The 12,610-nt window shown below is 42.2% G+C and overlaps 2 protein-coding genes across 2 annotated transcripts; one reads left to right on the forward strand and one right to left on the reverse strand.

Annotated features, from left to right (window-relative positions):
- The first annotated feature begins 1,041 nt into the window (after window positions 1-1,041).
- On the forward strand, window positions 1,042-6,843 carry ddx55 (DEAD (Asp-Glu-Ala-Asp) box polypeptide 55). The gene is made up of 14 exons (XM_071466506.1): window positions 1,042-1,254; window positions 1,340-1,390; window positions 1,525-1,611; window positions 1,834-1,925; window positions 2,313-2,375; window positions 2,701-2,850; window positions 3,091-3,280; window positions 3,366-3,448; window positions 4,065-4,196; window positions 4,290-4,382; window positions 5,097-5,211; window positions 5,489-5,657; window positions 5,741-6,024; window positions 6,124-6,843. The coding sequence occupies exons 1-14, from the start codon at window positions 1,147-1,149 to the stop codon at window positions 6,304-6,306; spliced, it is 1,800 nt and encodes a 599-aa protein (XP_071322607.1). The 5' UTR covers window positions 1,042-1,146; the 3' UTR covers window positions 6,307-6,843.
- On the reverse strand, window positions 6,347-10,472 carry eif2b1 (eukaryotic translation initiation factor 2B, subunit 1 alpha). The gene is made up of 9 exons (XM_071466507.1): window positions 10,189-10,472; window positions 9,286-9,387; window positions 9,041-9,177; window positions 8,443-8,559; window positions 7,654-7,766; window positions 7,415-7,483; window positions 7,260-7,335; window positions 6,881-7,006; window positions 6,347-6,557 (listed from the first exon to the last, which is right to left on the reverse strand). The coding sequence occupies exons 1-9, from the start codon at window positions 10,199-10,201 to the stop codon at window positions 6,402-6,404; spliced, it is 909 nt and encodes a 302-aa protein (XP_071322608.1). The 5' UTR covers window positions 10,202-10,472; the 3' UTR covers window positions 6,347-6,401.
- Window positions 10,473-12,610: the final 2,138 nt, after the last annotated feature.

Genomic DNA, 12,610 nt, shown 5'->3' on the forward strand with positions numbered 1-12,610 from the left:
TTTTTTTTTTTTTTTTAATCTTTAAATAATGAGCATACAAAAACACAGACAATTGCCTTCACTCCCACCAACATACAAATTAGATAAGTATATGAAATAACATTTAAATACAGCAAGTAAATATATATTTAATAATATTTAAAAAATCAACAATTAGAAATATAGATAATAGATTTAAAAAATAGGGAATTAAGTTCAACAGAGATCATCCGAGTTCTCTTTAGAACAGGATATTTCATATTTAGACAGAACCGTTGTCCCATAAACACATTTGCACTAAGGGAACTCATGGAACTCCTCTGCTACACATCTCAGAAAAGGTCTCCAGAATTTTTATGGATAAAGTCTGACCTCAAATCAAATCAATCAACTCTGTTCTGTGCTGTAACTCAACAGTTACCGGTGATTTTATTCTATTTCAGTATTTTCTGGGGATCACTTTGGTTCTATCACTATCATGTGAAGTCCCTCTAATCACATGAAAGTCCCTGTGCCAGCTGGTCAACACATCCCTTGAGAAACTGACTCCAGGACAGTGGAGCTTGGTTGCAGTTGGAGATCTAGACTCCACAACTAGGTGTGTTTTGGCAGACGCATTTATGCAAATCATTCATCGTCTCTCTACAACTGTCCTCAGTGTTGTTATCAGTGCATCACTGGCCCCTGGATTTATTTGAGCACATTTAAGCCTGCTTGGGAGATTTACTTGCACAGATTTTCACTGAGGTTTTCAGGTCCAGGGGCAGGAAACATGGAGAGACAAGACAACCTGCCTGCCATGTACCGTGAAAAACTGCAAGTGTACTGACGAGAACTGGTGCTCGTAAATAAAAACTATAATAATAAAGCCTCATTTTACTTTTAGTGCTTAAAACTATTGCATACTGCAGTAGTTACCACGCTGTATAGTTTGATTATTTAAGAATACTTTCAGTAGCAGGCTGGTAGTAGCTGTGGGCTGATGATTAATCTCTTGGTTCATTGTGTTTGCTCTCCAGTTGTAAGCGGAACGATACTCACGGCAGAGCTTCAGTTCCCACCCGGTGTGTAAACACCGGCGCGCCCGGAATAAGGCGCAGAGCAGCGTGGAGCTCGATCCCAGCGGCTTCGTCTCAAACCGGTGGGCTGCACTGGTTTGTTCCCAGCATGGAAAACACCACCGACGGGACCTGGGACAGTTTACCTGTCAAACTCAACGAGAGAATTTCTCAGACGCTCGAAGAACTGAAATTCACTCACATGACACCTGTGCAGGTAACACCGCTGCTTCGACAGATGATTGATTGATCATTATTAATCGGTTATCATCATCATCATTATTATTATTGTGTCCCTTCAGTCCGCTTGTATCCCGCTGTTCATGAGCAACAAAGATGTGGCTGCAGAGGCGGTAAGTTTACTGTTCAACCAGGTGACGTTAACTTTACCTGAGTGTTTCTATTGTATGCATCTGTTCTACTTTAACTCCACTTCAGAGGCAGATATTTCACCTTCTCCTCGGCTCCTGTCATGCTGTGTCTGTAGGTGACTGGGAGCGGGAAGACGCTCGCCTTCGTTATTCCTCTGATCGAGCTGCTGCTGAAGAGGGAAGAGAAGCTGAAGAAGATGCAGGTAATGAGGAGACCGAAGGCAAGATGGCGGTTTGCACTTATTTATCTCCACCCTGGCACTGATGAGAGTGTCGCTCTGCAGCCTGCACAGACGGTTGAGTCCAGAAAGTGAATAATTTAACAGTAAATGCTGAACTCATTCAAAAAGCCCAGGTGACAGGTGGGTGACTGGGGGCGGGGACTTTTGAGGGAGATGCTGAGATGTAAATTGTACTTTCTGCAGGTCGGCGCCCTGGTGATCACTCCCACAAGAGAGCTGGCCCTCCAGATCAGTGAAGTGATGGAGCAGTTTATCAGCAAGTTTCCACAGTTTACGTAAGTGGGACATCTCTGCAGAATGTGGCTCACAGTGTGAAATATGACTGAAGTAGAGCTGAAACTGATCGGGAGGTGGATCGATTATCAGAATCCATTGATAGAAAAATAATCTGCAACGAACAGGAGTTAAATTATCCAAGCTCAGGATCCACTTATGATCTTTTCTAAGCTTCTAATCACCTCAGTTTGACCTCTGACTCCAAACTCTTTGTTTACTGATGAAGACAGTGTGATGCAGCTGATAGCTCCAGAAAAAGTTATTATTACAAGTTATTAGTTATTATTTTCAAATCTGAATTTTGAATAAAAATATCTGAGAGTCTTTTCCTCGTCTCTGTCTTGCTGGTAATTGAAAAGTTTCCCATGTGTCTGTGTGTTTTTCAGGCAGATTTTGCTGATTGGTGGCACGAACCCGATTGAGGATGTGGAGAAGTTCAAGGATCAAGGGTATGTGACTCATGGAGCGGCAGCAAAAGCCTCCAGCCGGACTAAAATCAAGGAAGCTGGGATTTATGTCCAGCACTAACCACAGGACACTGACATAGTCGGATAATTTCATGAGGCACTTGGATTACTTTACATCAATGATTGCTACAACACAACAAGTAAATAATCAGAGTAACAGCAGTTTTTTACCTCATTAACACCCAAAAAAAGTTTAATCAGATCATCTAGTCCAGCTGTAGAGGCCATGGGGTCTGTATTGTTCTTCAGGTATCGTGTTCACAGTCGTGTCTACAGAGTCACAGACGGGACGACTTCTTTGTTTCAGGGCCAACATTGTGATAGCGACTCCCGGCCGTCTGGAGGACATGTTCAGGAGGAAGTCAGATGGTCTGGACTTGGCCAGCTCAGTCAAGAGTCTGGATGTGCTGGTTCTCGACGAGGCCGACAGGCTGCTAGACATGGGCTTCGAGGCCAGGTACGGAGTGCAAGTGAATGTTTTCAGTTGTGATGGAAGAAGAACCAGGTTCTCTGTGCACAGCCCTGCATCGTTTCTTCAGACAGATAAAGAGTGTGCTGCGCAGACGGTTTAGGTTTGGATGGAGACGGAGAAGAACCTAAACATCTAAAGTGCCTTAAACCTTTGCACAGTGCTGTATGTTTAATTATTTGTAGGCCCTTGTTGCCTTCAGCCGTCTGTCTGTGTTTGTGTGTCCAGCCTGAACACCATCCTGAGCTACCTGCCCAAACAGAGGCGCACAGGCTTGTTTTCAGCCACTCAGACGCAGGAGCTGGAGAAGCTGGTGAGGGCCGGCCTCAGGAACCCTGTGAGGATCACCGTCAAAGAGAAAGGTGTGGCTGCCACCGCCACGCAGAAAACCCCCGCCAGGCTGTCCAACTACTACACTGTGAGTGCAAGTGACACACACAAACTTCACAAAGCTCAAACACAGTCATGACACAGAAATTCACATGTGACGGTTTTCATTTCAGATATGCAGATCTGAGGACAAGTTCAACAACCTGGTGGCGTTTCTAAGGCAACACAAGCATGAGAAGAATCTGGTCTTCTTCAGGTACATCACGCTGCACAGACACTGCTCATTTTAAAGGTCCCACACAGTCTAAAGGTAGATGTCCATGTGTTTGTGATTATAAAGCAGGTCTAGGTTCTACATTAAGACTGTGAAAGTATCAAAGCCTCAGTCCACAGAGAAATGCACACAGCCTGTATTCAGAAACTGAGCCTCAAAACCAGCCGTCAGGACTTCTGGAACTTTGATGTCACAACAAATCTTAAGTATTTCAACACTTCAAATAAAACACTGGGAAAGTGTAAAACATGGGACCTTTAATGAATCTTGTGTTAGCTCATAGTGTACATACAAAAATTCCAATAAATTAATTCAAACAAGAAAACCACGGCATCATAGTGCTGACAGAAAGAGAAAGTTAATATTACTTTGTTCAATTCAGTTCTGCTATAAACAGGAAGTTAAGACGCTGGAAGATGTAGATGACATGATTCAGTTTTATTTCTTTCACAGCTCAGTTAACTAGAAATACTTCTACTACAATTAAAATAATTAATTTACTCGTGATAAATGAATCATTTCATTGTTGAAGCTTGTATGAAGTGAAAAGGTTTGGTTCAGCTGTGCAGTAACTGACTCGTCTGCGTCTTGTCATCAGTACGTGTGCGTGTGTGGAGTACTACGGTCGAGCTCTGGAGACGCTGGTCAAGAAGGTCACCGTCCACTGCATCCACGGCAAGATGAAAAACAAACGCAACAAGATCTTTGCCGACTTTCGGAGCCTGAAGAGGTGAAGAGGAGTCTGGATGTAACGCTGCAGTGATGCTGGTCGGTCTGTAGTTTGACGTCTGTGTCGTTCGTTTGTTCTTGTGTTGTGCTGCAGTGGGATCCTGGTGTGTACAGACGTCATGGCCAGAGGCATCGACATCCCTGATGTTCACTGGGTGCTGCAGTATGACCCCCCCAGCAGTGCCAGGTGAGGGGGCAGACCTGGATCTGACAGGCTGAAGTAGAATCACTGTTTATAATAAAGTGGTTTATCTTCATCAGTATATTTACAGGACATGGACAGTCGTCTCTCACACAAAGAGCAAAACCAATAATGAATGAATGTAGTAACAAGTCTTGTGTGTCAGAGCCTGAAGCATCTGATTCCTGAGCCTCAGGGCTCCACTGTTCACAACAACCATTAAAACCCTTCAGTGAGTCTCACTGTTCATCACCATGAACACACACGCTGTACTTTATTTTGACTCAGTCCCACACACACCACCCTGCTGCACGAAACACTCACCAGAACACCAAATGTGGATTAATCCGCCACTGAAAATAGTTCCCCAAATTTATTGTTTCCTCCTGTTTGATAAGAAGAAATATTTTATTTATCCGTAAATGGAAATTCACAAATGTGAAAGTATGAGTAACATTTGATTAAAAACTACAGAGACCAGTCGACCAATGGGTTGAACTCATTGATTAACCTGATAGGCTGCGTTTCTAAGGCAAACATGTTCGATTAAGTTTCTAATCCACATAAATTACATTATGTTGTTTAACTTAAATCAGATTTGGGTTTTGTATAAAATGATTTGAGTCCTGACTTATTAAACAGGTGCTGAGCTTTAACTCTGATTAAAAGCTTTCACTTTATTGTGTTTTTCTTCTGTTTGTGTGTCTGTCTGTGTCTCAGTGCCTTCGTCCATCGCTGTGGGCGAACAGCACGTATTGGTAACCAGGGCAACGCCCTCGTCTTTCTGCTGCCAATGGAGGAGACATACGTCAATTTCCTGTCCATCAACCAGAAAGTGAGTTCTTACAGCCAGAATCAGAATCACTTTTCTGCTCTGATTGTTCTGAAGTTTCTCAGAACCTGATAAAAAATGATTTATTGCGTAGCTGACAGGGAGATGAAGAACAAAGTGTGACAGAGTTCCCTGTCAGATCTGAACCGTTGGGGTTTTATCTCTTCATGTCAATATCTTTTTTCGACCCTATGATCCCCGGGTGGGTCCGCACACATATGACAACTGTCATCTTCCACCTTCGGGTCTCTTTAAATATCATCTCCTGTCGTGTCTCCAGTGCCCGCTCCAGAAGATGCCTCCTATAGCTGATGTTGTGGACGTGCTGCCCAAAGTGAAGGCCATGTCTCTGGCAGACCGTGCCATGTTTGAGCGAGGGATGAGGGCCTTCGTCTCATACGTCCAGGCCTACGCCAAACATGAATGTAGTCTCATCTTCAGAGTCAAAGGTGAAAAAAAAGCCACTTGACATCCCCTGATTCAATTTGTTATAAGTCTGAATGTCACATTTTGTGCTTCTTTCTGTGTCTAGATCTGAACTTTTCCTCGTTAGCGCGCGGCTTTGCCCTCCTTCGCCTGCCGAAGATGCCTGAACTGAGAGGAAAAACGCTCCCCGATTTCACAGAGACGACCGTGGACACAGACACCATCCGCTACAAGGACAAGAACCGGGAGAAGCAGAGACAGAAGATGCTGAAAGAGAAAGACACGACTCCCCTCCCCAAAAAGAACTTCATAAAGAACAAGTCCTGGTCCAAACAGAAGGCCAAGAAGGAACGCAGGAAAAAGCTGTCAGCCAAGAGGAAGCACGATGAGGTATTTATTTCACAGATCATTACATGTGTTGATAAAACCAAGAGCATCAGTGGACCAGATTCATCCGTGGCTCTGTTTCTGTCTCCTCTGTGTCTGCAGGGCTCTGACGTGGACGATGAAGACATGAAGGAGCTTTTAAATGACACCCGCCTCCTGAAGAAACTGAAGAAGGGCCAAATCAGCGAGGAGGACTTTGAGAAACAGATAACGAGCGGACCAAAGTCAAAACACAAAACAGGGGGACTGTCACACGGCGGTGGCGCAGATGAAGAGGACGTTTGATAAAAGTGCCGAGTTCAAAGAAATCCAAAGCAACGCCCTCTGACATTTGTTTGCCTTTTTAATAAAGGTTTTTATTTGAGAATTGTGAGGCACAGTTATAAATAAAGCTTGATGAGTTCATCGCTGACAGCAGACGGGGTGAGGACTCCCAGGTCAGTGAAGAGGAGGGTGATAAGGGAGGGAGGTGTGTAATCAATCATCGGATGCTCCTCTGACAGGTTCTGGACAGTCTTCAGGGTGTCAGCTTTATACTGTGGAGACAAATATATTACAGCTGTATTATAAATTATTATTAGTGTTTTTGTTGTTAGTTAACGTCATTAAATAAGAAGTAACAGTGCTTTAACGCTCAGGTTATTTGACGTGGGGTTGTGTGAGGTACCAGTCAGTGTGTTACAGTAGATTCAGCTCACGACGACAGAACCAGCACAGACCCCAACAAATAACCACAGCTATCACTTCAACATGTAAAGAAAGACTAATTTTTGCTCCTTTTCACTTATAAAATCAATAAAACGTACAACTGTAAAACACAAAGTAAGTCTAGACATGAAAAGCATACGTGACACGATACCTTAAATTTGTCCGGCACGTCCTGCTGGTTGAGCGGATAGAGACGGACGAACTTGAAACTCTCTGCCACGACGTAGAAGGGTTTGTTGTGAGCTTTCGAGCACACCGCCATCTGATATGTGCCGATCTGCAAAAGGTCAAACATTCAGGCTTGTGTTTCTTGTGCATGTGGCCTATATCACAAAGTGAGAGTAATGGGTTAACCAGCTGTGTCCGGGCTCAACTCAGGCTTTCTGGGATCATAAGAAGCTGGCTCACTTTAAGCTGGAGTATATCACCATGGTAACATGTTGGACTCAGTGAAGCTGGTTAGCACAAACATCCAGACTAAACTGAACTGACTTTGTGATAGCAGGCCCTGACTATTTCCTGGAGCGCACCTTGTTGATGATTCCTCCACTCTCCACGACTCCCTCTGCACCAACAATAACTAGATCCACCTTCTCCAGGACATACCTGCGAACAATGACAAAAACATGCTGAACAAACTGACCTCATGTTTACAATAAGTGACACTGATGATAAATGTATTTACCCCACAGCTGCATCCAGGACCACTGTTACTGGAACGTTGAGTTTTCTCAGGGCTTCGGCCATCTGTCGCCTAAACAAAGACAGTTTTATAAAACTGATTCAATGAGTGAGTGAGTGAGTGAGAGAGTGTGTGTGTGTGTGTGTGTGTGTGTGTGTGTGTGTGTGTGTGTGTGTGTGTGTGTGTGTGTGTGTCCCACCAGAATAAAAGTGGGACTCGTTTTACTGCCACTATTCACTCACCCAGCTGAGTCAGGCTGTGACTCAGTCACATAGACAGAGAAGCGTTTCTTCTCTGCTGCAGCTTTTTCCAGCACTCTGAGCACGACTCTGGAGTAGGAGTGAGTCAGGATTTTCTGAGACAAACATTTTGATGACAAGAGGAAAAAAAATGAGTCATTGCCTAAATACTATATCTACAAACTGTGTACTGTCTGTCTGCCTATATATAAAATCCTAGAATCACTGGCCAACTCACAACACGTCTCTGTGGAGGATAATATCATCCTTCAGTCCTGTTTTGGACCTGCTCACAGCTCAGTAACTACTGTGGTGGATGACACTTGACTGGCTTAATAAAAATCAACATTGTGCTGTGCTCCTTTGTAGCGCTGTCCAAGGCATCTGATTTAACATTTTGGTAAATAAACTGTTCAGTTCAGACTGCTGTTGTGTCAAATCCTTGATTGATAAGGTGTCCCACAAGGATCAATATTAGATCCCCTGTCATTTACTCTAGACATTAATGACATGTATTTTTCAATTGAACATTGCAATTATTATTTTTATGCTGATGATACAACCTTTTGATACAACCAAACCAGTTTTCTTTTGCTCCTTCTTGGATACAAAAATAAAAATAATACTAAATGTATGTATTTTACAAGAGCAGAGACTGATTCTGATTTGATGCATAATCCACACTGTAAATTGTTCTTCAGAAAAAAAAAAAAAAAACGAAGAACTTGTTTCTTTTTTAATAACAGTGAAATATTTTACCGTCCAAGCATGTAAAACAAATTCTGTACTTACGGCGCCATCTTTGATGAAGGTGTGACAGAGCTTGGCAACCTTGGTCCTGGACATTGAGATCTTCTCTAGAAATAGTTCTCCTCTCTCCTCCATCACCTTTTTACAGCGCGACAGATCCTGACAGACGGAGTGACGATGCTTAGTGTTTACCTTGTACTAACATATTTTGTGTAAAGAGTCTAATTAACACACTTATTGATTAAGTTAATGAAGCCAGAACTTTGGTTTACTGCTTGACAAGCCACCAACCACCAATTATGTGTCCCGTAAATTTTATTTTATGTCACAGAACACTCGACACATTTATTTGTTTAATTTAAGAATTTAAGATCATTGAAAAAAAAAAAATCAGACACAGCATTTAAAAAAACCTCATACTGACATGGTGGCCCAGTCGTAAAATTCCCTCTCTGAGTTATTGCACCTCTTGGTAACAACACTTTTGGATTTTGTCCCCATCATTTACATTAGAACCACAGAAGGAAATTATCTCCTCATGGTCTGATGGACAGGAGAAAAAACAAGAGCCACCAAAAAAATAACAGATGTGTTTTAGATGTGATGTGGACCAGCGGTTAGTCCCAAGCAGGTAACTCACCTGGTGCTCCAGTGATGTGAGGCTTATGAAGCGCAGGAAGAGCTCTCCTCCCGAGGACACGGCCACAGAGGAGTCCACTCCTGTCAGGCAGTCCGTGGCCCACGTCAGGCTCTCCCTCAGGCCCAGGATGGTTTCACCTGAGGGGACAGGGAGAGCTTGTCAAACAGAGCTGAGACCGTCCGTATTAGCTACAGGAGCTACATGACTTACAGGTGTAGGAACGATGGTGCTGCGAGTGAACTCACCTTTGTCTCTCTTGAGGAATTCAAGCAGAGTGCGGATAGCAGCTACAGCAGAGGCCATGTCCGGGTCTTTCCTCATCTGAGCCCTGAAATACTCCACCAGCTCTGCCCCAGGGCACAGTGAGACACAGTGAGTGGAGCAGCACAAAAATCTGAGCTCCAACCAAATCTGAGTTTGTAATACACCTATTGTCACGTCTGTATAAACAACTAAATCAACAAGTTAACAAATCTAATCCCATAAACCATCTACCTCTGGTTCCTACACTGCTGAAGTATTACTGCATTACTGTGTTATTGGATTTCATAGCCAAATACATCGAAAAACATTTTATTTGCAGAATTGCAATGAATTAACGTCTAATAAGCACAACCCAGTCTCCTGGACCTGTGTGAGAACTGGAAATATAATACAATTAAATATACACAGAAAGGTAGCCTCAGTATTTTAACTGAAAACACTTGATAATGAACCTGCTTCAGTACAGAAAGCAGTTTTCAATAATGACAATTCAGTCTCAATTGTGCAGCAGCTGAAGATGTATTTGCATCTGTGAGGTAAAACTGAAGGCAATTCTGCTTCAGTCATTTTCAGTTACCAGTTTATCAAAAGCTAATTATCCAGAGTAAAGCACACTTTCTTCTGATTGTTATCTTGAAATGACATCATTGCTTCAAAGAGCCTGTAATATCGTGTCAAATAGATAAACAGTGTGTTAACTTATTTATCGAACCAGCAGAAATGATTTACTCACGATGCCAATGATGTAAACATAAAACCCAAATGTGTAACTCAGTGTGAGGACCCCTCCCATGTGTTCAGTTCCCCTCACCGCCTGGATACAGTTCACATCTGCGGTTAACCACAAATTATGACAATAAATAAGAAGCTTTAAAATAATTTACCTTCTTCATTCATCCTGAAACAGGAGAGTCTAACAGGTGTAGTTTTTACGGTTAAAACAAACCACGGTGGCTCCCTCTCTTTCCTCGGTCCGCGGTTTTAAACGCTCCCTGTCACAAGTCAAATGATTCACGAAACTCAAGATAAACGTTTAAACAAACTATTTCTGTCGCAGTTTTCAGACTGTCGCAAAAAAACCACACTAAATTCTGTCTGGACAGTTTTCTTGATGTCAGTATCTGCGGAGCTGCACAGCTTCAGCCTCTGGAGGGATGCGTGTTGACGTGTCGCGAAGAGATGACGAAAGCGGCGTGGTGCCTTCATGTGCCGTCGGAGGGGTCGCAATCGGTTTAATCGTATGAGTTTTCACGGACTTGAATGAAAGATTTACGCCAAAAAATGAGAGTGTGGTTGTGGTTACGACAAGTTAACATCTTTTCTTTTTGTTTTTTACTGATGTGCCATGAACAGATTTGCGCCTCACCACTATATAAAGCACCAGACTGAAAGAAACACAAAACTCTTTGTTGTCGTTCTGTGTCTCTTTGTGGTCGATTTCAGTGCCTTGTGGTCTTTTTGAGCTCTTTTGTAATATTTTTGTGTCTCTTTTTGTCCTCATGATCATTTTACTGTGGTCAGGTGGAGTCTGTGGTTGGTCTGAGTCTCTTTTTAGTCATTTTCTGTCTCTTTATGGTCATTTTGGTGGTTTATTTGTGTCTGTGGTTGGTTTGTGTCTCTTGTGTTTAGGCGAGTGTCTTTTGTGGTCTTTGAGTCTCTTTGTAATCATCTTATGACATTTTGAGCCTCGTTTTGAAGTCATTTTATGTTCTGTTTTTTTTTTTCCGTCTCTTTGTGGTAATTTTGTGTCTTAAGGTCTGTGACTCAAGAAATATATTAAATCACCTCATACACAGGCTCTGGTCGAGGAGCCCCTGACCTCGGGGACCTGATGGACACATTACTGTCCTTGATGTGGCGTTATTTTGTCTTTAGTTGAGTAGAAGTGAATATTTTCACATAATTCAGTCCCAGATCATTCTTGGTAAACTTTAAATCCACAAATGTAAATGAGCCGGCTCCAAACTCTGCGTTTGTCCTTTTACTGTTGAACTCAAGTACAACTAGAATTGAGTATTATTATTTTCATTATCAATATCTTTTTGTGTTTATTATTAAGGTGCTACCACTTGTGATGATTATTTTCTTGATTAATCATTTAAAACATCAAAAAAATAGTTTGAAGTGTTAGCATTTTTGCTAGAAAAATGATTTGAACAATTATTTGATCAATATAGTTGCAGACTTTTTATGTGGTCTATTAATCAACCCATCATTATGATTTGCTAAGGCTGTACATAAATAATAATTCAGAACAATTCAGAATGATTTGCTAAAGCCTGTTTTATTTTGAGAAAACTTCTTGCAGTGACCAAGTACTTTCCACAGTTTTGAATGTACTCCACCAGAGGGCAGCGCGGTAATTTACAGTTTCTATTAACTTAACTCAAGATTCACTCCTTTAGTTTTTCCCAGCTGTGTTGTAGATAGACTTCAACTGCATTAAATACAATAAAAAACCTTTTGTGATTGTTAAACTTACTAAAAATGTACTGTATACCAGTGCGATACCACTACATAGAACTTCATTTCAATATTTGTTGTGTGTGTTTAAGCTTTTGGTTATGTTTGCACTGGAGAATAGTTCAGGGGGTCACAGAAAAACATAAACATTCACAGCAAATTTTAAGTGAAGTTTGAACATTAGTTTTCCAGATACACGTCTTGTCTTGGAAAGTGTTTCGACCTGATGGTGGTGTTAGACAAAGAGGTCACAGGGTCACAAAATAATGAGTGAAACCACCAATCCAACAGTTTCATAAAGTCATAAAGGTCGAGGCTGAAGGTTAAAATGCTCAGGTTGTGTTGAAACTGTGTTAATTCAGCTGTGTGGTGATTTTGGAGGCTGCAGTTTGTGGTGCTGTTGTGTTGTAGGTGTGTCTGTTGTTTAGCCTCGTTGATTTGAACAGGGTGGGCAAAATAATAGGAACATCTGTCAACATTACGTAATGCAGTTTAACAAAAATCCTTCTGCAAAATGATCACACGGCTGAATCAACACGTCTTTGACACAGTTTCGACACAAACTGAACATCACGACCTTCATGGAGGAGGATTCATCACAGGACTTTAACTTTTTAACATCACAAATAAGCAGCTGCTGTAAATCTGCTGAACTTATTTATGGCTACTGTCTATATATCTATCTATCTGAAAATTTCTAACAAACTGGCAGTTGATCTAGTTTTGACCCCCACATGGATGTTCTGGGGCACCCCGGGTGTCTGGGTATGCAGTTGCCCACTTTGCCCTGGGACTTTGTTACTTGCCCCCCCCGGGTGCATGCAGGCTGTGTGCAGGCCCTTT

This window comes from Trachinotus anak, unplaced genomic scaffold (genome assembly GCF_046630095.1).
Source record: "Trachinotus anak isolate AG129_WGS33_773 ecotype Australia unplaced genomic scaffold, CSIRO_AGI_Tana_v1 ptg000028l, whole genome shotgun sequence".
NCBI classification, from domain to species: Eukaryota; Metazoa; Chordata; class Actinopteri; order Carangiformes; family Carangidae; genus Trachinotus; species Trachinotus anak.